Raw genomic sequence first — 24238 nt, 5'->3', positions numbered from 1 at the left:
TATTAAATTTGTCTGAATTTTTTTGTTGAAAGAAGTTTTAACTTTTCAGCTTCCTCTCAGCCAGTCTTATATTTTCAGTTCTTCCAGCTTCTTATAGTTCTTTACCTGCTTCTTTAAAGTTACAACAGCAATTCAGCCTCCAGCTGTCCATCAAACAGAGAGGTACATCTCTAAGCTATACAGGATATCAAGCAATATATTTCAGCAGTTTTGTTCACTTGTTGTATGTCTTCTTTGATCTGACCCAGCCATCAGGTGCGTGGCAGTCTTGGCCACAGAATCTTCACCCTGAATCACGTGTCTGTACCATCAGAGTCTAGCTTTGCACTTTTGTGTATGAACCTGGACTCTGTGATACATAGGACTCTGGAAACTGTGGGTTTTATGAAAAAGGGGAACCTCAATTCAGAAGGACCTGACTGGTATAATTTACAAATGCACATCTCAAAACTGATAACCCATTAGCTGGACAGAAAATGGGGGAACACCAAGGCGTTTCCAGGCCAGCCGAGAGATATAATCTCTCCAGCATGTCCTGGGTCTGCCCCAGGGCCTCCTCCCGATGGGACATGCCCAGAACACCTCACCCAGGAGGCATCCTTATCAGATGCCCGAACCACCTCAACTCGCTCCTTTTGATGTGGAGGAGCGGCTCTATTCTGAGCCCCTCCCGGATGGCTGAACTTCTCACCCTATCTCTAAGGGAGAGGCCAGCCACCCTTTGGAGGAAGCCCATTTCCGCTGCTTGTATCCGCAATCTCATTCTTTCACTACCCACAGCTCGGGACGATAGGTGAGGGTAGGGACGGTGAATTAAGAGCTTCGCTTTTACTCTCAGCTTTCTCTTCACCACAACAGACCACTACAGTATCCACATGATGGCAGCCACAGCACCAATCTGTCTGTCCATCTCCAACTCCCTTCTCCCGTCACTCATGAACAAGACCCCAAGATGCTTAAACTCATTCACTTGGGGCAAGAACTCATCCCCAACCCGGAATGAGCACTCCACCCTTTTCCGGCTGAGGACCATGGCCTCAGATTTTGAGGTGCTGATTCTCATTCCTTCACACTCAGCTGCGAACCGTTCCAAGGCGAGCTGGAGGCCATCACCCGATGAAGCCATCATCACATTATCCAGAAAAGATTCTGAGACCACCCAAGTGAAAGCCTTCTGCCGCTTGGCTACGTCTAGAAATTCTGTCCATAAAAACCATACCATTTGTATGGTTGTCAAACTTCACATAATCCATCCTTGTGATGACTTTTATGGCAAGTAATCAGAGTACTATAGAGTACTAGAGATGGCATGATAACACTTTTTTATGTCCGATACCGATACCAATATCATAAATTTGGATATCTGCCGATACCGATATGAATCCGATATAGTGTGTTTTTTAATCAATAAAACTGTTTTTTTAATATCTTGCTGCTTTTTGTATACGTTCATACTCAAGTGTAAAAAAAAACAAACAAAAAAAACCACTGAAGCTATTCTGTTATACCTGTATGCAAAAAATACACAGCTATTTATTAAAAGCTAGATATTTTAAATGAGAATAAGAAAGAAAAGTATGTCTTTGTGCCCCCTTTTCCCTGTTAATGCCCTATCAGCCCCCCTAGCTAAACTTTGCTAGATCCGCCCCTGCACAGTTACCAGCCGTCAGCTACGTAGAAAAGGATCCTGGTGTAGAAAGTAATATTAAATAAATTCTAACAACAGCTTATCAAGCTTAAACGTGCTGCTGTTGTTCAGCCACTGGTTTCCTCTTTCTGGCGCGAAGTGGGCCAAAAACAAAGAAGAGAGACGGACTCGCGACAGAAAAGCCGATCAGCTGATCATTAAGCAGTTTCATGATTGAAGTAGCAGCAGGAGAGGGAGGGAGAGAGGCAGTCGCTCCATATATCGGTTGTTAAGCTTAACGTGGGAATGCTTTACAAACATTCAGAGATGAACTTACACACTTGCTTTACTTCTCTCTGGGATAACTTCCTCGGAAATGAAATGCTGGTTTGCTAGCGAGGCTTCAAATACACACAGCCGCTCTATCACGTGAGCACACTGCTCCGACGTGCTACGGTTATGAGCCGAGTTACGCCATGTCGCAAGTTTTGTGAGGTGCTTTTTTGATATTTAATGGATCGGATTACATTTTTTATTTCTCTCCGATATCGGATCCAGTAATTTATGTCAGTATTGGACCGATACCGATACGTAATATCGGATCGGTCCATCTCTATAGAGTACAAGGGTGGGGCACCTGCAGGTCAACCATTGCTGTATTGATGTGCACAGTGAACTGTAGGTAAAATCAGGCTGCATGCCTATGATAATGGGGAAAGCCAGCAAGATCCCCACAGGAAATTTTACTGATTGGTAAAATAATTGTACTCACAGGATATTTAGTCATAGCTGAAATTGTCAACACCCAGGAATTTTTCTAGATAATGCACATTTTCTGCCAGAAAATCGTTACAATTACAAATGTCTTCGTATATATATTTTTATTTCCTTTATGTGCAGTGTATCAACACAAAAACAGACAAAAAAAGTTTCACACAGAAACTAAAAACTGGTTCTTCCAGACCGATTTTGGCATGTACAGTCTGTCTTTTTTATGTTTCTGTCTCAGCAGTGTGGTCATTCCTTACAGATGTCGACAGATAGTTCGAGCTGACACAGTTGCACCCTGAGTCTGCAGAACAGCTTGAATTTATTTGGAAGTTAATTGAGGCTGTTTATCCATCATTCGAACTATCCTTTGTTGCAGTGTTTTATCAATTTTTCTCATCCGTCCACCTCCAGGGGGATTAGCTACAGTGCTATGTGTTGTGAACATCTTGATTATGTTGTGCACAGTGGACAAAGGGACATGAAGATCTCTGGAGATGGATTTGTAACCTTGAGATTGTTTATATTTTTCCACAAGTTTTGTTCTCAAGCCCTCAGACAACTCTCTGTTCTTCTTTCTGTTCTCCGTGGCACACTCAGACACATTACAGAATGACAGAGTAAACTTTTCCACATTTAAACTGGCTTCAGGCCTGGTTGCTATTGCCAGCTTCTTGAATGAAAAAAAAAAAACTACTTTTTTTTTTTTTTTTACTTCAACCACAAAAGCATCAGGGAATATTGAACTACATCGTAAAAAGAAGACCCAAACCAAGATACAACTAATGGTTTTCGATTGTATTAATCAAGTTATGCACATTTCCAAGTTTGATAAAAGAATATTTATTAGCCATAGTTACTAGACATCGGTGTTAACTAGGCTGATAGCTGTCTACACCAAATAATAGAGGTACTGAACTTGACCTCTTGACCTTGACCTTTATATTTAATTCATTTATTCAAAATAGGTCTCTATGGCCTCTGGAATTGGTTTTGATTAGAGCAATTTACACAACAGAAAAACATTGTTGGTATATTAAATCTAAACACTAGGTTGGAAGACATTCAAATCCCCTGTAATCACAATACTATCATCATACTTGCCCTATTACTTGTCAGAGGAATGAAAGCAGCAGAATCCTAACACCAAAAAGTAATACACTACATCTGAATTAAACGCATAGCTTTCCGAGAGACCTACTGTGCAAAAAAAAAAAAAAAAAAGGAACAAAAATCTAAAAATAAATAACTGGCACAAGTGTTTACAGAACTTGAAATATTTTGCTTTGTGGCCTAATCACAGTCAACATATTCTGGACCACAAGCCATTGGTCTGACAATGAAGTTGTCACAAGAACCACAACATCACTTGTTCAACTTAAGCTGGAGGCAAGGCAGACGTTTGTGTGTTGGTTGCCACAGCCTGAGACCACGAGCCCTTTCTGCCCCTTCACTTCTTAAACTGACAAAGGAAAAAAAAGGGATTTTTTTTCATAGTACAACTGGTCCTGAACAAATGTAGAACTGATATGCAAATAAAAAACATAATAGGTCAAACAAATAAAGTGTTTAAAAACAAAACCATGCTCCCATCTCTCAAAAAGAAAGCAAACAAAAACGGTCTTACACGTATAATCAGCTTTTTCTTTGCATGCAAAGCATTATTTGCAAAAAGAGACAAAGAAACATATATTCACAGTTACCAGTGATAAATGGTGAACACAAACATAAGCAATTCTGCGGCTGGCCTTTCAGCGAAAGCTGTGAGTACATAGCTGCTTTTGTTTCTGTTTCACTCTCTTCTTTATTATCAGGAAGTTGGTCTTGCAGTACTTTTTTGTCTATTTTAAAGAGGCAAGTGGAATGAAACTATAGAACTGTTGTAATAATATGTATAACTGAACAGCTTATAAGAGCTGTGGAACAGGAAGGAACAAGTGCACATCACACTGTGACAGTTTTTCCTTTTCTGTGGTTTTTCTTAGCTGCTGGCAGAAGAAGGGAGGTGCTAATCATTTATCCCTTCCTGGTATCCATGGCAATGTCTTCAAATCTTTGCTATATTATTAACTATACTTCTGAAGTCGTGTGTTCCTACACACCTCACTTAGCACAATGATGGACAGGTAGCATGTCTAAAGTGATGATGAACCAGTCACTAAATATGCTTTGTGAATGTTGAATATATATATAGTTGGTGATAGGTGGTTGTAAATGCTTGTTGCTTAAAATCACAAAAAATAAACAATATTTGTGCTTTGCATGGCACTAAATCATTTTGGTTTGTCTATATAAAAAGAGTCTTGTAGCTGTTTTGTCATATCATATCCTGTTGAAGCGCACAGTGAGCTCTGTTCTCAGTAAACAGCTTCAGTGTTTGGTCAAAGAGTGGAGAAATGGCCCACCAAAGCCTTTGTCTGTCAGTGTAGCTGTTGCATGTGGCTTTGCTTGTTTTGTTTTTTGGCAAGAGAACAATGCAGAGGGCCTTTAGAAAGTGCTTTTAGATAGATAAAAGATCAAATGTCATTCATTTGATTTTAGCAGTTTTTTGAATTAGCTGCTAAGAGTTATGCTAAGATTAAGAAGGCTCTATGACTTCCACTATTGGCCATGCTTAAAGCTGTGGTTGAGAGGAAGTCACTTAACAGTCTGCTCTACATCTTCAATAATATATCAAAATAAAATCAAAGAAATTAAAAAGGGTGCTCTTTTAAGAGAGAGCGTGAGAGAGAGAATGAAAAACTTGGAGGACAATGTGGAAATGACCAGAAGGAGCATAGTATTATTATTATTTATTTTATTATTAAAATGACTGCCCAACTTTTCTGTGTTTTCTGAGATTAAAACTAAATTAAAATCACAATACTAAATACAAGGCAAAAACTGTATATTACACAATATATTGTTATAATATATTGTTAAAATATTACATTAGCATTTTCAGAAGTGAAACAGAGGCCCTGTGGTGTTTATGGTGCTACATTTTCCCACATATTTTCAGAAAAGCTCGGGTTCTAATGATTAGCAATTTCCACAGGTGAATTTTTAATCTGCTACAAATCTCTCACACCAGTGTAGACTGTTTTTTCCTCTGCTTTCCTGGAACTCCTTTGCTCCACTTTGTCAGTTTTTCTCCAGGTGAAAGTTGTTGATGAATAAACCACTGAATCTTCAACTGTCTGTAGAAAAATCAAACATATATCAACTAAAGATCTTGACTACAAATATATAGAAGTATTTACCTATTAATTTCCCCATTACTTTTCTGACATACACCCTACCTGCTGACTCTGCTCCTCACCACTGACTGTTCCAACATCTGTTTGAAACACAGAAATTTTAGCTAAAAGATGCTTTAGGCTGACTGAAACAAACCAATGATATAAAACGTGATGTTAGCTTTTGCTAAATACTTTTAGATCTGACTGACGAAAGGGGAAAGTTGTATTACCTTTGCAACAATTACATTTTTTCTTCTTGATGGTATAAATGAGGTAGGCGATAACAACCAGACTTGTAACCAAAACAGCACATAACAGAAAGACGGCTGTATTGGCCTTCTGCAAATTCCATGTGGTGAGTTCTAGAAAAATACATGCACCACGGAATATGAATTTTGGTATCATTAAAAACTGATATCAATGCATAATAATCTATTCTAAATAATAAATAATAAAAATTTGAAATGTACCTTTAACATCCAGTCTTATTCCATTCCCAAAAATGATCTGTCCACATGTGGCCACAGCACAGTAGTACGACCCGGCATCAGAGGAGCTGACATTCTTGGAGAAGCTGTAGACACATTTCTGTGTGAAGGAAGCCTCTTGAATCTTCTCACAGTTATCGCTGTTTTCATTTGTATAAATTACATTAGGATGAGATTTATCAGATCTAACACTGAACCAAAACACACTGTGATTTCGAGGACATGTTTTGTTCTCAGAGTTAGAGAGAACTGAACACTGCAGAGTCACTGGGTTTCCTGGATGTACATGATCAGAAGGAAACACTTGAATGGTATCATTGATAGTTGGTTCTAGTCCTGGAAAATATAAAATAAGAAATAATTAACACGTTCTACCCACTTTTTAACTAACAAAAAAAGAAAAACTAAAATTCACGCTGAAAAAAAAATGTAATTCAATTCACCTTTAATTCTCAGAAATGTTCCCTTTAAAAATGTCATAGCAAGCAGTTTAACTTTTATGCAGTAGTAAAGACCAGTATCACTTTGATTAACTTCAGTTATTTCCAGAGTAAATGTTCCAGGTTCTTGTTTTGTCGTAATATGAGGAGTCTTGTTAACACCAACATAATCAAAGGCAAATGTTCCTCCCAGGAATTCAGGCCAGCTTCCAGAAACAATCCTGATCCAATACAAGGTAGCATCATAATCAGATGTCGGGCGCGCACATGTCAGAGTCACATTTTCTCCAGCACCAATAGTCTTTGTTACAAAGAACAGATCACCTGTGCATCCTGAAGATAAAATGAAGCAGAGGAGTTAACAATACATTTTTGCATCCCAGGTGTTAAATTGGAAAAAAAAAGCTGAATCTAAACTTACGACCAACTTTGAAGCTCAGTAGTACGTAAAATATAATCAGCATTTTCTGATTAATCCGCTTCTAGTTCATTTCCGTTTAAGCATACTATAACAAGGGGTATCTTAATATAATCACATCAAATGGGAGGGAACAATTTCAGAACAATCCGATTGGCTGTTCGTAATGTTGGTGCTTTGCTGTACTACCACAGTGGAAATAATATCAACCATCTTTCCGGTCTAAACAACTGAAACAACACCAACAGCACAGTTTTCTTTATGGTGGGTTTCTGTAACTCACACAAAGTGAACACGAGAGATGACATGGTGACTAAAACATTAAAACTGCCTGTAAATTTCCAAAATACTCTGACTTAATCCCTACTAATATGGTTAAGCTGTGTACCATAGATCACCTTTATAAACTTTGATAACATAAATTAGAGACCGTAGTGTTCTAAGCTTTCAAAATTTATTTTAAGGTTGAGCCGTGATTAGCATTAAGGTTAAGCTTAAAGCTATGAAACTACTACTTACGGTACTTTTACATTTATTACAATTTTATTATTTATCATTTTAAATGGTACTTTGGGACTTTAGTAATGCAAAATAAGTCATAGGAATAATTGTCAGAAACACTGGATTACATATTTTCAAAAAAACTACACACAACTTACATCCACATATATATTTGAGTGCAATTAAGTTCAATGTGAATGGATTGCCAATGATGACCAGTTTAATTCCACTTACACATGTAGTACAAAAGTAGATGTCCATGCTACAGTATTGCTTCATGCTGTTGGTAAAGCCATATGGTCAATTACAATGAGAAATGGCAAGAAATAGTGGTAGTGGATGGTCGTTATTTGATGAACATGAGTTACTCGAGCCATTTGCCAGGTGGCATGTATAATTCAAATTTATGGATATGAATGAGACATTATCATTAAATAAAATTGACATGCTGTTTCATGAGGGGCATAAAGGCTGAAAACAGGTCAATTTTGCCCATTGGTAGGTGGTTTCCAAGCAAAGAGAGTTTCATAATATATCATGCATAATTTACCTTTAACAGTGACAAATTTGATGTTCTTTTTGTGAAAGAAAAATGATAGCATGCTTTAAATGGTACTAAAGGTGCATAAATGCTAAAAAAAAATGGTCATCTTAACAAGTTGCTAGGTAGTTGCTAGGCAACATAATGATATCATAATTTCTGATATAGTCAGGAATCTTCATGGGCAAAAGATGTACCACATTGTGAAGTTTCATTGCTGAACTCTGGATTGTCTGAGAGAAGTTGCTTACCACTTACCCAGTTCACTTTGATAAAAATACAAATAATTATTACCTAAATACATAAACTGCTATTTGATCTTTGGCACATACAGTTCAGTCAGTTAGCTCCCTGTAATTTTCTGAGACAATCCTGTGGTCACATCTTCCATGTACACATAGTCATATGTATATTGATTGCTACAAACACAAAAGGTAATAACTTACAATTATAGATTGTGACTTTTTCATGCCTTACATCTTTTTTTTGCATGTTCTCACAACAGTACTTGCACCGGAAACTCACAACGATACCAATAAACAGGAGTGCTGGTGAAACACTTCTGTGTCTGAGAGTTCAAACAAGGCCATGAATACAAAGGGGTTTTTCATCTCATCTCTGTTTGAGTCTCAAGTAACTGATCTTGTACCACTGGTGGAAGGTTGAATAAAACTGTATAATTAATATGAATAATTATTTCAAAACAACTCACAGGAGCTGCCAGAGGGTATGTGAGAAAGGGAAATACACAGAGACCTGCTCAGTCATGCTGTGATCACTCTTAATCACATGTCACTGTGGGCAATGGGGGAAGGTGTTCATCATTCACTTGTCTTAACTTTGTGTTTCCTTTTCTTTCTTTTAGAAATTGACTTTTAATTGGTTGCCAAACTGTAAACTATACAGTAAGTTTGGCAACTATAAAGCCTCACCGGAGATTATTGCAGTGCGTTTAACCAAGAGCTGTAACAGATATCCATCCAGTTTAAATCAATTATCAATTAAAAATAAAACATGAACTAGAAATTTGGTTTTCTACATCTGACTCCATGAAGAAGTTCAGGAAGATATGGGGTCCCTTTATAGATCACATTAAGAAAGACAGTCCACACCCTGGGTCCTGACTACGTTGTCTTAACTATTATTATCCTGAGCTGTTGCCCATACCTGATATGAATCGGCTCCTCCTAGTGTTGGATCTCTGGATTCAATCTTCAATGTGGATTGGACTCACTGGATTATGAGTTGTCTGACATGTATACCATGTAGGGGCTCATTCTCGGTCGTTGTGTCCTTGGGCAAGACACTTCACCCGTTGCCTACTGGTGGTGGTCAGAGGGCCCGGTGGCGCCAGTGTTCGGCAGCCTCGCCTCTGTCAGTGCGCCCCAGGGTGGCTGTGGCTACAATGTAGCTTGCCATCACCAGTGTGTGAATGTGTGTGTGAATGGGTGGATGACTGAATGTGTAAAGCGCTTTGGGGTCCTCAGGGACTAGTAAGGCGCTATACAAATACAGGCCATTTACCATTTTACCATTTGCTTTTTCCTTCTCTGCTGTTCTTAATAAGTGCTGGCCATGTATGCTGTTTTTTTTTTGTCTGTTTTTGGTTTTGATTATTATTTTGCTGTCTTTATTGTCTGAGTTCTTCAGTCCCGCTGTTTGTGACTGTGTAAAAAATTTTGAAATTTGCATAAATTAAAAAAAAAAGAAATTAAAAAAAAAATAAAACATGAACTAACATCACGTTTGGACACACCATTGAATGTGTTTTTTAAACAATGTTCCAAATTAACAAACACGCACAACTGAAATGATCTATTCCAGCTGTTCAACTTAAACTGGCCTGCTGAAGTGCCTTGCAGCTCTTCCCTCACTTCATGTCTTGTGAAAGATCATACTGAGATATGTTCTGAGTAAACAACTTCAGTAGTTGGTCAAAGAGCAGAGAAACGGTCCACCACAACTTTTGTCTGTCAGTGTAGCTGCTGACTGTGCATCTGCTCATTGTTCTCTCAACTTGTAGTAGGGCAATCAAAGAAACCATAGCTGAACAATATTTAAATGGACGATATCAGATAGTGACATTACTATAGAATAGAATAAATAGAAAAGAATAGCTCTTTATTGTCATTGTTAATGTACAACAAAAATTGTGTGTGCTCCAGAGCAACTGTGCAAGAATAAAATATAACTAGTAAGACAGCAGGAATGAATAACAAACAGGAGAAATACATACAATCAAGAAGACTATATACAAAACAAGAAAGGCACAAAATAGAAAACACATTAGACATACATTAGACAGCAGGTTGCAAAGTGCTTGGAAGTAGTGCAAAGGACTTGGTCTGACTCAAGTCTTTGTGTGAATGGCCTGAATGATGAGGTTACTTAGACCATGGCTCAGATTGGTCAGGTGGGTGGGAAGGCGTGGGGTGTATACAGTGGCTTGCAAAAGTATTCGGATCCCTTGAACTTTGTGCGTAATGCGGGTGTGCGTAATTATTCAGCCCCCTTTGGTCTGAGTGCAGTCAGTTGCCCATAGACATTCCCTGATGAGTGCTAATGACTAAATAGAGTGCACCTGTGTGTAATCTAATGTCAGTACAAATACAGCAGCTCTGTGACGGCCTCAGAGGTTGTCTAAGAGAATATTGGGAGCAACAACACCATGAAGTCCAAAGAACACACCAGACAGGTCAGGGATAAAGTTATTGAGAAATTCAAAGCAGGCTTAGGCTACAAAAAGATTTCCCAAGCCTTGAACATCCCACGGAGCACTGTTCAAGCGATCATTCAGTAATGGAAGGAGTATGGCACAACTGTAAACCTACCAAGACAAGGCCGTCTACCTAAACTCACAGGCCGAACAAGGAGAGTGCTGATCAGAAATGCAGCCAAGAGGCCCATGGTGACTCTGGACGAGCTGCAGAGATCTACAGCTCAGGTGGGGGAATCTGTCCATAGGACAACTATTAGTCGTGTACTGCACAAAGTTGGCCTTTATAGAAGAGTGGCAAGAAGAAAGCCATTGTTAACAGAAAACCATAAGAAGTCCCGTTTGCAGTTTGCCACAAGCCATGTGGGGGACACAGCAAACATGTGGAAGAAGGTGCTCTGGTCAGATGAGACCAAAATGGAACTTTTTGGCCAAAATGCAAAATGCTATGTGTGGCAGAAAACTAACACTGCACATCACTCTGAACACACCATCCCCACTGTCAAATATGGTGGTGGCAGCATCATGCTCTGGGGGTGCTTCTCTTCAGCAGGGACAGGGAAGCTGGTCAGAGTTGATGGGAAGATGGATGGAGCCAAATACAGGGCAATCTTGGAAGAAAACCTCTTGGAGTCTGCAAAAGACTTGAGACTGGGGCGGAGGTTCACCTTCCAGCAGGACAACGACCCTAAACATAAAGCCAGGGTAACAATGGAATGGTTTAAAACAAAACATATCCATGTGTTAGAATGGCCCAGTCAAAGTCCAGATCTAAATCCAATCGAGAATTTGTGGCAAGATCTGAAAACTGCTGTTCACAAACGCTGTCCATCTAATCTGACTGAGCTGGAGCTGTTTTGCAAAGAAGAATGGGCAAGGATTTCAGTCTCTAGATATTCATAGCTGGTAGAGACATACCCTAAAAGACTGGCAGCTGTAATTGCAGCAAAAGGTGGTTCTACAAAGTATTCACTCAGGGGGCTGAATAATTACGCACACCCCACTTTTCAGTTATTTATTTGTAAAAAAATGTTTGGAATCATGTATGATTTTCGTTCCACTTCTCACGTGTACACCACTTTGTATTGGTCTTTCACGGGGAATTCCAATAAAATTGATTCATGTTTGTGGCTATAATGTGACAAAATGTGGGAAAGTTCAAGGGGGCTGAATATTTTTGCAAGCCACTGTATGTGGAGGGGGATGGGGTGGGTTGGGTGGATAGTGTTTGGTGGGTCAGAATGTTTGTAAATCTGGAGGTGTGGGACCTGATTAACCTGAGGTGCCTACCAGAAGGCATTGGGTCAAACAGGTGGTGAGGGATCACCTGTGATGGTTCAGGTTGTCCAGAGACAGATCTGAACATCTCCTCCAGGGAGGCCAGCTCTCTTTTGAGCGGCATTAATTACCTTCTGCCAGGCTTCCTGGTCTCAGTTGTACCATCCACCCGGGCAAAAGGAGACCACACTCCCCACAGCGACTTCTGGGCCAGGTTATTCTTCTTTAGGACAGGGAGGATGAGCAGCTGCTGCTGGCCCTTCTTTACTAGAGCTTTGTTTTTTTTGGGTCCAGGTGAAATGATTGGAGATGTGGTTGGATTGGTGTACAGTCATATGTGTACAACACGTAGAGGAGGGGGCTGAGAATACAGCTGTGTGGTTATCCGGTGCTGAGTAACAGTGGGGTAAGAGATGTGGGGGCCTGGGAGTCTGACTGATTGAGACCAGTGATTAGGAAATCTTTGACCCAGGAGGAGATGCAGGGACGATCTGAAGGTGGTCCAGTTTGGTGGTAAGGATGTCTGGGATTAAAGTGTTGAATGCTGAGCTGTCATCCACGAAGAGCATCCTTACATAGCTCTCATGTTCTCCAGATGGCTCTGTAAGCAAACTGGTGGGGGTCGAGGGAGGGGGCTAGGCAGGGTATGATGTACTGAGCAGTACCCGTTCAAAACATTTCATGACTAATCTTCTCCAGACCTCATGTTTGTAGAGGGAGGGTGGGTTGTGCTGAGGGAGAAGGTGTATGTAAGTGTGTGTTTTGGATGCTTGGATGAATGTCTACACCTGATAGGGTTGGTTGTCTGTGAGGAAGCCCTCTATGCTCATCTCATAGGCCTCTTTTAGTTAATTAAAAAAAAAAGCATCACACTTAAGTTGACAGTCAAAAACCTGCACTAGTTGTGTATGTTGCTCTATCCATTACTATTACTCAGATTGTGAGAAAAATGTTTGAAAAAATTCACAAAAGTTGACACTCTGGACTGTTAGGAGCAAAATGCTACTCTTAATCGAGTGTGACTACTGGCAAGGACGACAACACAAAAGCCAATGTACTGTAATGTAAATCATTTTCCTCCTGGTTTGCCATTAATATTTAACTGTTAAATAGTTTTTAATAAACAAGACCATGTGTTATTTATTTCAAAGCATCTTACATTGACTGAGAGGTTTCCAAAATGCAAACTTCATAGCTAATTAACATAAAAAAATAATATCTATATCAACTTTTAAAAAATTAACTACAATCAATATTAAGTAAAATCTTCAAGAAACAATTAGTGACTTGAATTTTGGGTTTTTCTTTAATATCACTGCATAACAGCATATTTGTCCGTTAAGAAAGAATAAAAGCTTCTAGTCACCAATTTCTAATCTGAAGAAGAAGCAGATTAGGAAAGACTTTTTTCCATGGGCAATAAGGAGATTAATCTGTGTCTGTGATTTTAACACCATGGCTAGTTATAAATAGTCATGGTGTTTTTTTCTGTCATGTTTTTGTCATGTATGTAATGTGTTATGCATATAATAGTCTTATGTACATATATATTTATATTAGATCTATTTTATTGTGTATAATATTGATGAAGCTCATTGAAAAATACATACATATACAAATGATTATTGTGAAACATCACAATAAAAACATTTTCTTTTTCAAACTTTCTACAATGAAAAAACATTCAGTTGTTTGCATCTGTTGTTTATTTATTATCTCTGCATGTAAGCTATGACAAAAACCTAAAACATACATTTCATATTTTGTTTCAGTTTGTCCAAATGATAAATTACATTTATACAAAAAACATTGTATAAACATTTGTATTCACATTGATGAGTTTGATAGATGTCAATCCAATACAAGGGCCCTGGCATCAGTGTAGATGCACTCTGCAGGTTTTGTATCTGTTGTCCTTGATTTGCTCACTTTTTTAAAAGTTGCTAGAGAATAAACCACCGAGTCCTCATCTACCTGAGGAAGCATCACATATTAATATTTACACACACAGACATTAAAATATTTTTATAGCTCAGAGTTATATGTATCTTTACCTGCAGATTTTCCTGATCACCATTTGGAATGACATTTGTTTGCAGACCAACAGCAGCTATATTGTCACATAAAGGCAGAGCACTGAAATTAGTTTACTATTGCAAGTATTATTTGATACATTGATGTACAGTATGAGTGAATGCTTACCATTACAATTCACATATGGTTGCCTCTTCAGGTTCTTGATTGAATAAATTAGAGAGGCTATAACAATCAGACTTATAGCCAAAGCAGCACATAACAGATAGAGAACTGTATTGTTCTTATTGACTGCTGACACAAAATGAAAATAATTAACCTTCAACATTATTAAAATGGTTAATAAAAGTATTATTTGATTAATCAATATTAGATTAATATTAGATTCAAAACTAAAATCAAATCAAATGCACAAATATTATAATTTTCTCCATTATATAAAAACATGATGCACTCGCCTTCAGTATCACCTTTTGTTGTATCTTCAGAAAATGACTCCACACATGTGGCCGTGGACCAGTAATATGTCTGAGAATCGAAGGTGCTGAAGTTTCTCAAGTAGCTGGAGAAGCATTTCATTATTGATAGTCCATCCAAGTTCTTTTCATATTCAGCTCCACCATTTATATGAGTATGATTCAAACTGGAGTGAAATTTATGTGATTTAGCATTCAAACAAAACACAGTATCAGCTGCTGGACATGCTTTATTCTGGCAGTCATGGAGGAATGAACACTGCAGAGTGAATGTAGGTTTCTCATACATAGGATCAGATGGAGGAGCTGTAGTGAAAGCTGGTTCTGGTCCTGAGAAACACATCAATCATATATGTTTATAAAAAGACAAATTGCAAATTAAATTATGTAAACGGTGCTTTTTTACACATTCATAAATGTGTAAATATAAGTAAACACACTATATATGGTTTTTTTAAATAAACTACATAAAGATAAGATCTTATCTTATCTTATATATGGTTTTTTTAAATAAACTATGTAAATTTCCAAACTTTCATGGGACTTAAAGATGTTTTTGTGTACTTACCTTCAACTTTCAGGAATATTCCATTCAAAAATTTTAACTCTTGTTTTTCTATTTTTATACAGAAGTAAACTCCTGTATCACTTTGCTGTGCTTTTGTAATATACAGAACAAATGCTCCAGTTTCTGTTACAGCTCTAATGCGCTGATCAACACTCTGAAAGCTAAATGTCCTTCCTAAGATTTCAGGAAAGTCTCCAGAAACAAGCTTGATCCAAAACAAGGTTCCTACTTCCTTACGGGGGCATGTCAGTTTAATCTCCTTTCCAACATGAACAGCCTTTGTCTCAAAAATCTGTTCATCTGAGCAATCTGAAAAAAAAAATCATACCTGTCAGTCGTGACCCAAGACACAAAATCACCCAAATCCTCTTCTCAGTTTTTTTACTGTAACATATATTTAGTCTAAGTATGGGCACTCTACATATACTTACGTGCAATACTAAGCATCAGATAGGAATAAAATATAATCCTCATTTCTGGTCTTTCCTCTTGGTACTGCTGTATTAAAAACCTAGTGAAATGATTTGTCTAAATATAATCACATGAAGTGGGAGGAAACTATTTCAGAGGAACCTGATTGGCTTCTCATTGTGTTGGTATTCCACTGCGTCGTGGAAACAACATCAACCATCTTTCCAACCTAAGCACATGAAACAACACCAATCGTAGGCTCTGTCATCTTATGTTTGGTTCTTGTTGCGGGTTTCTCAAACTGAAACTTATAGAAAGATAACAGATAACAGATTTGTTTATATTGTATCACCTGGAAATAAATGTACAAAAAACATTTTTTTTAGATCCTTTATGCTGATCTACACAGTAGTCTGTAATGGTGACAGACCTCAAGGGGAAACTAGACCCTGGCTTAAAGAACTATCGGTGTTCCCACCACAGTTACCCAGGTTTCCTCAGAGACAGGTATTTGATTTTCTTTGAAAGAGTGAAATGGTAAAATCACATACAAGTGATCATAAGGAACAGGGGTCATACAAAGGTGTGTATCCTGTCTGAGGGCACCTTGACACAGACGCAAAATCTGCACCTACAACCACACTCCACTGTAATGCAACAAAATAATCTAAAAACTATCCTAAGGGCCTGATATTGATCCATGAGGCCTGGCTGGGCCTACACAACCTGAGCCCACAGCTTGCAGAGATGGTTAGGGGTTTGGTGCTTTGTAGATCAGGAAGGAGTCAAGGGTGGAGGACCTGGTGGTCCAATCCCCAGTTGACAAATCTGGCTATGCTGACAAGAAACATAGATAAACAAGTTAGAATCCATTTATTCTAACGTAACTGCAGCTCTCTTCAACTCTGCTTCTTAGACCCGAAAGCCATTTCAGCTGCTCTGCTTCAGATTTGATTCTTTATTCATTTGGATTAACAAGTCACACTCTAGACTCTATGCGCAACTTTGCTTTGAACAGCCAGATAACTGCACTGTTCTGCATGTCCAGCCACAAGCTCTGCTATGCTCAGCCCTATTCTGTCCTGGATAAATGTCACATCCAACACCAGCAGCCCAGTAGAAGTTATTATCGTTTATGTAACTGCAGTCGCCCTTTTATTTATCTGCAAGTGCATTCACAACATTTTCAGAAAACCTGACCCCCAACCTTGAGGTCGAGGTCACTGAGATTTGTCTGTGAAGGTTCTCTGTCATCCAGGTCATCGTAGTCTAAGGAGCTTAGAAAGAAAAGCGTCTGGACTTCTTTAAGTTGCTTGCAAAAAGTTGCTTGCAACTTAAAGAAGTCTTTTCTTTCTAAGCTCCTTAGGTCACTGAGATTTGAAGTCGTCCAAGATTTGTAGTAGATAAATCTAAAGTATTAATTTGAAAATCCTACATCACTTCATTGTCGAGTTATCACATTCTAAAGATTTTCAAAAAAAATTTGACCTCTGACCTTGAGGTTGAGGTTGAAATTTGAGCTCATCCAAGATTTTCAGTAGATACACCTATGCTATCTATTCATTATTGAATTATCACATTCTCAGACTTGGGTGTCCACATTGTCCGCTTGGACAGCAGGGTAATGTCAATACCCCATCAGCCTTTTGCAGCCGAGGAGTGAAAACAAAAAATACATTTTCCCTTATTTTTTTGCATAATTTGCCTTTTCTTTGTGTGACAAACACAATTCAAAGTCTTCACTGTCAAGCAATACAAGGAAACTTAAGCATTTCTGTGGTTGGGCTTTCAAATAAAGGTGTGAATAGAAAAGCAGCTTTTCTTGTCTTTAATCTCAGGAAGCTGGCCTTACAGTACCGTTTTATCAATTCATAGCATAACAAACAGCTTACAAGAGCATCAAAGTGGTAGAACAGGAAAGAAAACATTTCCTTGTCAAATTCTTCACTGGTCTCTGTGGCAAGGTTTTTAATTATTGCCAAAGAACTGCCTATGCTTTACTTAGCACAAATATGGATAGGCAGCTCAAAACTAATAATCAGTGACCTAGTAATGCAGTTGCATGACTATTGCATGCAACTGCATTACTTTGTGACATATATTGGTAAAATAGACACCAGTGGTTTAAAAGAAGAAAAACAAATGTTTCCCTTAAATTGTAAGGGAGGCATTTTTTTTAACAGGTATTTGTAAGAAAGACTTTGACTTGGGAAATGGCGTTTGGGTGGATGTTTTTCATTTTTGCTAAAATGCACAAAGAATAGTCACCTGACATTGGGTGGAAGACCAGAGCCCCATACTATGAAACTTGTTCAGCATACCCAAGATGTCTTTTTATCATCTGGATTCACTTATCCTAACACTGGCAGTCATGATAATCGGTCACACAAAGCTGGTTATCAGCTTGCTAATTTAACCCAGGGTTTCCCTTGTGCATTCACGTGAAAGTGGTGGTGGTTCGATGCTGCCAATAATCTATCAAAAGGATGTTTCACAGGTTATATGACTTTTTTTTTACCACAGTAATTTATCCTAATGCTTGCCACCTACTCCAGAGACGTTATCAGATAGTGATTAGTAGCTGCAACCCATTAGAATAAAGTATAAGACAAATAAAGTATAATAACATTAGTGGAATCTAAAATATCTTTGCTGATCTTTAATAATAATATATATCATATGTATACAATATAATATATATCTGAATTTGTAAAACTTTTAAAACCTCCCAAACTTAATCTTTAATCCTTATTTTATGAAATCTTGTGGTTAGAAAAGCTGATAGCACTTATTAGCAAGGTATTATTAAGGTATTAGTAAAGTATTAGCAAGTGCTATTCATCATTTATGTAGTATTACCCCTCCTTACTATGTTATATGTGAATACAAATGCATTATTATGACTATGATGACAGTAAATAAACTTCTACTCTTGACCTCCATAACTGTGCCTTTTCAATGTCACACTTAGCCTTTTTTTTAGATGTCATTTTTATAATAAGTCCCATGTTTCCAGAGGGTGGAGGGCATGTTTTCTCTACAGTAACAGTTATGTGTGAGGGAATGCAGAGTGGTCAGTGGACATCTTCAAGATGTTGCGGGTTCAGTTTACAAAATGTGTGCATCGACAAACACTGTCGAGCTGTCCAGTTCATTCATACATACAAACTTGCACAAACCCTTGGTACTTTCTGTCACGTCTCTCAGAGCAGGCCATCGATCACAACCACATTCACTTCCTCCTACAAAGTTCTTCACAATAAAACAGGAAATCAACCTCACTAACATAAAAACAAACCATATACAATGCAAATGCTTTTTTAAACTTATTAAACACATTGCACTCCTTTTAAAATGAATTTTAAAACTTTTTCTAAATATAACCATTGTTATTTTACATTTTAACATGGATTTCAATATTTTTAATATTTCAACACATTTTAGTAGTTTTCAGTTTTACCTGGTTTCAAACTAATAAGTTGATTAATTAAAATAAATAATCAGGAAAATGTAAAATAACAAACAAAATAAAAAAACCCACATGTACCAAATAAACCAATAGGCTAATACATAATAAACCATGTTTATTTATAAATAATCCATATTCATATATCTCATTTTGATAACAACAATGCTGATATTTGTAAATAAAAAAACATTACATTTATTAATCATGTAAATTCCCTGCACCTCTCACGGGTGTCCACATGACGTCCAAAAAATGTACCCAGTCCAAGTTTAAAATGTTGAACATCAAATTGGGTCAGGGCTGGACGTCAAAATCATGGACCAAGTTCAGACGTAGTACACATGTCCAGAATCGGTGATTGACCAATGGACCCAATATAGACATGATCGATTGGACATCTGTCTGACGTCCAATATTTTGTGGGTCACATAGGTCAGTTTTGTTGAAGTGTTTTAAATTGCACTGATGCATTACAGAATGGTTAAGATGATGAAATATGCATGTTAACAAAAGAAAGATGGGAAGCCCCCTTTGCAAGGAAGTAAGCATTTGTTTAAATATATAGCGTCATAGTATATCAGCAAAATTTACATTTTACACTTCTAAAAAAAGCATTAATAATACAAACTGGACAATAACAAAATGTGATGTTAAAATCATAGATGTTATTATAATATAATTTGTGGGTTTCAAAAGTAAAATAGAAGATGTTGTATGTTGTATGACATTGTTGTTTGTCATACAAAACTTTGTAATTGATAATATCAGTTCAAATTCAGTTTGAAAATAGTTATTTTACTGCAGAAGCACTGATATCAGAGTAGACTGTTGCTTCCTCTTCTGTTTTTTCATTTCTTCTCACTAATTTGCCACTTTTCTTTATGGTGAAAGTTGCTGCTGAATAAACCATCGAGTTCTCACCTCTCTGAGGAAATACATACGATTTTTGGAGATAAATAAAGTGAAAAAAAATTCAAATGCCATTAATTTATCTTTGTTTCTGATATACACCTTACCTCCTGATTCTCGTGATTGCCACTGGTTGTTCCAAGATCTGTGTCTGAAACAAAAAAATTAAGATGAAAGACACTCTTGGCTGATTTTAAAAAACAACTTTGTGAATCAATTCAATTCATTTTTGTCAGTCACCTGACTGCCAGTTTTATTTAAAATCACAACAACAGTCACCTCATGTGACGTTTTTGCAAAATACTGTTAGATAGAGAAGGGAAAACTTACCAGGGCAGCAAACACTTAATTTCTTTACGAGGTAGGCTATAACAATTAGACTTGTAGCCAGTGCAGCAGATAAGAGAAAGAGAAGTGTACTGGCCTTCTGCAAGTCCCATGTGCTGGGCCCTGGAAAAATATAAGCATCCCATCATTATGATTTTTTTTGTTGTTGTTGTTACATTAGAAATTTGACACCAATGTATTCAGCTGATATTAATATATTCTAAATTATTGGATAAACGTTGGAAAATTTACCCTTAATGTTCAGCTTTGTTCCATTTCCAAAAATGATCTGTCCACATGTGGCCACAGCACAGTAGTAAGACCCAGCATCAGCAGTGCTGACGTTCTTGGAGAAGCTATAGTCACATTTGTATTGGGAAGGATCCTCAGCACTCTTGTTACATTCATCGCCAGTATTTCCATGAGCATAGATTAGACTGGGTTGAGACTCGTCTGTTCCAGCTCTGAACCAAAACACAGTGTGATTTTCAGAACAAGTTTTCTTCTTAGTGTTAGAGAGGAGTGAACACTGCAGAGTCACTGGATCTCCTTGATAGACAGGATCAGATGGAGGCATTTGAAAAATGTCAGTGATATCAGGTTCTAGTTCTGGAAAATATAAAAGAAGAAATAGTTAAAATATTTCACTCACTTCACTGAGAAAAAAAAAGATTTTTTGAAAGAAAAAAAAACATATTCACCTTGAATTGTAAGAAACGTTCCTTTTAAAAATGTCATAGCAAGCTGCCTGACTTTTATACAGTAGTAAAGGCCAGTGTCACTTAGATTAACTTTAGTTATTTCAAGAGTAAAAGTTCCAGGTTCTTGTTTTGCTGTAATATGGGGAGTTTTGTTAACACCATTATAGTCAAAGGTAAATGTTCCTCCCAAGAATTCAGCTGAGCTGCCAGAAACTATCCTTATCCAGTACATGGTTTCTTTGTACTCAGTTGTTTGGCGTGGGCATTTCAGAGTCACATAATCTCCAACAACTAAACTCTTTGTTTCAAAGAATAGATCACCTGTGCATCCTGAAAATAAAATGTGAAAAAAGCAGTGAGAGATAGATTTGGAAATGCTAAATTGTACAAATATATGAATAAATAAATAAATAAATAAACTTACTACCAACTCTGATGCTCAGCAGTATGTAAAATATTATCAGCATTTTCTGATTAATCCACTTGCAGCTCATTTGTATTAAAGCACACAGCATTTAAACATATTATAAGCTGATGCAACTTAATATAATCACATCAAGTGGGAGGGAACAATTTTAGAACAATCTGATTGGCTTTTTATTACGTTAGTGCTTCACTGCACTACCACAGTGGAAATAATATCAACCATCTTTCCAGCCTAAACATATGAAACAACACCATCAACATGCTTTTCTTTTATGGTGGGTTTCTTCATTTCTGAGGGCGTAAACGTAAGAGATGACACAGTAAACTAAAACACAAAAACAGAATTGTCTGGATATTTTCTAGAATATAGAGGCAACAGACTTTATCCTACCTAATATGGCCAAGCTATTTAGGACTCATAAAATTGTTACCATTATTAGCATGACCCACTATCATAACATAAATAAGTGAGGCACTTTTTAAAGCATTCATTGCTTTGAAAAGTATAATTTACCATTTAGGCTAGGTTTGGTTTATGGTTAGGTTAAGGTTAAGGAGTACCTTTAAGGTTAGGAAACAAATTGTAGTGGTAAAGTAACTGTTACCAAAATTACTGTAACAATATTATTGGTCTGATGCAACAATTTAATGTTGCAAATAATATATGATATAAATAATTACGTAAATTGAATTAATATGAGTCACACCCCCAAAACACTGGATCCCGTCATTTTCCTTGCTTTTATAATGTATTTTTACACTTTGCTACACAATTATCCGTGCTATCTCAAAACTGCAAAGATGTCCTAAATGAATGTATCACCAGAGATTACCAGGCTCAACCGCTGCCACTTATATATTTATGACATTTTTAAAAATAAATTTACAAGTCTCAAAGCCTCAGTCTCAAAACCTTACACTACCAATTCTGAAATACTTTGCTTAATCATGTCCAACCTTTCGCTACAACGATGTATAATCTTACAGTAGCTGGCAAAGATTTGATTCAGAAGTTTAGACTCAACTTTACTGTCCCTGTGCAAAATGCAGTTAATGACATGCACATTATTAATTATTACCAATGCAGTCTGTTCCTAAAGAGGAGACACATGCACCAGCATATAGAGTTGAGGAGGTGGTTGTAGTTACAGCCTCCAAAACACAAACACATTGATGGGAGCTTCTGACTCAACTGAGATCCATGTACCATGGGGGGTGGGGGCACCAAATCCAGAAGATTTATACAGAAAGCTAAAAGATTTAAATGTACTAATAAAAAAATGTTGGCCTTGAAATTTCAACTGCTGCTTGACCGGAAACACACAAAGCGACACAGAAGCATGGGCACATTGTTGTGTTTAGGCTTTCAAGCAAGGGCATGGATACAAGGGACTTTACTTCCTGTCTCTGTTTTAATCTCAAGTAACTGGTCTGGCATCACTGCTTTTCAATCTATTCTAAAAAAGGAAACTGTAATAACACTATATTATTAATGTGACTAACAATTATAATTACACAATTTACAAGAGCTGTTAAAGTGTATATGAGAAAGGGACACACATAGAGATCTGCTTAGATCTGGTGTGATCAGTAAAAGCTACAATTTACTGTGGTCTGGCATCTTTCATTGGTAGTTACAGAGAAACAACAGAAAGTGCTTATCATTCACTCGTCTTACCCTGGCCTTTTTTTTCCTTTAAGGGCAGAATTTTAATTGGCTGACAAGCTATAAACTATAAAGTGGGTTTGGCAAGCCACCAAAGACTGTTACAATGTATTTAACTTAACAGAGTAAATATTTGGTGAAAGCACAAAATGAGATCCTTTCTGAGTCAGCAGCTTCAGTGGTTGGTCAAAATGCAGAGAAACAGGCTACCACAACCTTCACCTGCCAGTTTAGTTGTTGAATGTGTGTTTGCTTTTTATTGACTTGATACTGAAGGACATTCACTGAAACTTAAGATTAGCTGAAGAATCTTTTCATTGAAGACAGACCGTTAAAGCCAATGTTCATTCAACGGGTTTCATCTGCATTTTTTGTTCTATAAGCATTAATATCTAATCCTAAAACTGGATACCTGCACTGTACTTGCTGACCTCATCTTTGCTCTGAAATTCTAAAACAGCACAGAGTCTAACTAAAACTGTTGGGTTGTGTTCTGAGTTTCAGTCAGGGGCGATTCTAGAATCAGAGCTTTGGGGGTGCTGAGCACCCAGAGAGCTGCCCAGCCAGGCAAGATAAACTTTACTCGTCACGATGAGACTTCTTCCCTGTCTCTGTCAGTCCCTGCATCCTTAAATGTCTCCAGTTGTCCTGAGTTCCCTCTGACTGTCTCCTTGGTGCATTTAAACCCCTGTTCCTCCCTGTCCTCATCGTCTGTTGTCTTCATCTCCATTATCAGTCATCATAATTTTACCATTTCTGTGCAAGTCTGCAAATTTCTTTATTAAATCATAAGATTCTTAAATTCATCAAGTCTCTCTGTGGCTAGGTCCTCGTCACAAAACATGACATCACTGTTTTGTACATTTTAACACAATTTAATCCCCACATTTGTGAAAGAAAAGCAAAACACTTTTTTGAAAAGTTTGTAACAAAACCATCAAATCTGATAAAGGTTATTTAAATGCTGCTAAAGAAGAATGGATTGAAATTTGAAGAAAAAAAAAATACATATCCTAACCTTAATTACTGGGGGAGAATAATGAATGATGCTCATAGTGAGTAAAACTGACTGAAAACTGAATGCATTTTCTGGACAGAGATTCACTTTTAATGTGTATGTATAATACAATACATATACATAAAAAATACACTCCAAAAATAGAAGAGTCCGTGAAATGTACAGAATACTATTAAAAAATTAGAAAAATGGAGACACCTTGGCCTATGGTACAATGTATACAATGTATGAAAAG

At 37.4% G+C, this 24238-nt stretch overlaps 2 protein-coding genes across 2 annotated transcripts; both read right to left on the bottom strand.

Moving 5' to 3' along the window:
* Positions 1 to 862: 862 nt before the first annotated feature.
* On the bottom strand, positions 863 to 12122 carry LOC134633780 (uncharacterized). Its single transcript, XM_063482832.2, has 7 exons — positions 12011 to 12122; positions 6548 to 6877; positions 6087 to 6440; positions 5862 to 5978; positions 5677 to 5714; positions 5466 to 5574; positions 863 to 1200 (listed from the first exon to the last, which is right to left on the bottom strand). Exons 1-7 carry the CDS (start codon positions 12120 to 12122, stop codon positions 863 to 865), a joined length of 1398 nt encoding a protein of 465 aa, XP_063338902.2.
* Positions 12123 to 12450: 328 nt separating this feature from the next.
* On the bottom strand, positions 12451 to 23421 carry LOC134633771 (hemicentin-1-like). Its single transcript, XM_063482819.1, has 6 exons — positions 23409 to 23421; positions 20894 to 21223; positions 20445 to 20801; positions 20196 to 20315; positions 19973 to 20016; positions 12451 to 12633 (listed from the first exon to the last, which is right to left on the bottom strand). The coding sequence occupies exons 1-6, from the start codon at positions 23419 to 23421 to the stop codon at positions 12451 to 12453; spliced, it is 1047 nt and encodes a 348-aa protein (XP_063338889.1).
* Positions 23422 to 24238: the final 817 nt, after the last annotated feature.

This window comes from Pelmatolapia mariae, linkage group LG2 (genome assembly GCF_036321145.2).
Source record: "Pelmatolapia mariae isolate MD_Pm_ZW linkage group LG2, Pm_UMD_F_2, whole genome shotgun sequence".
Lineage (NCBI taxonomy): Eukaryota > Metazoa > Chordata > Actinopteri > Cichliformes > Cichlidae > Pelmatolapia > Pelmatolapia mariae.
Note: the sequence above shows the minus strand (reverse complement) of the source record. Positions and strands in the feature narration are given on the sequence as shown.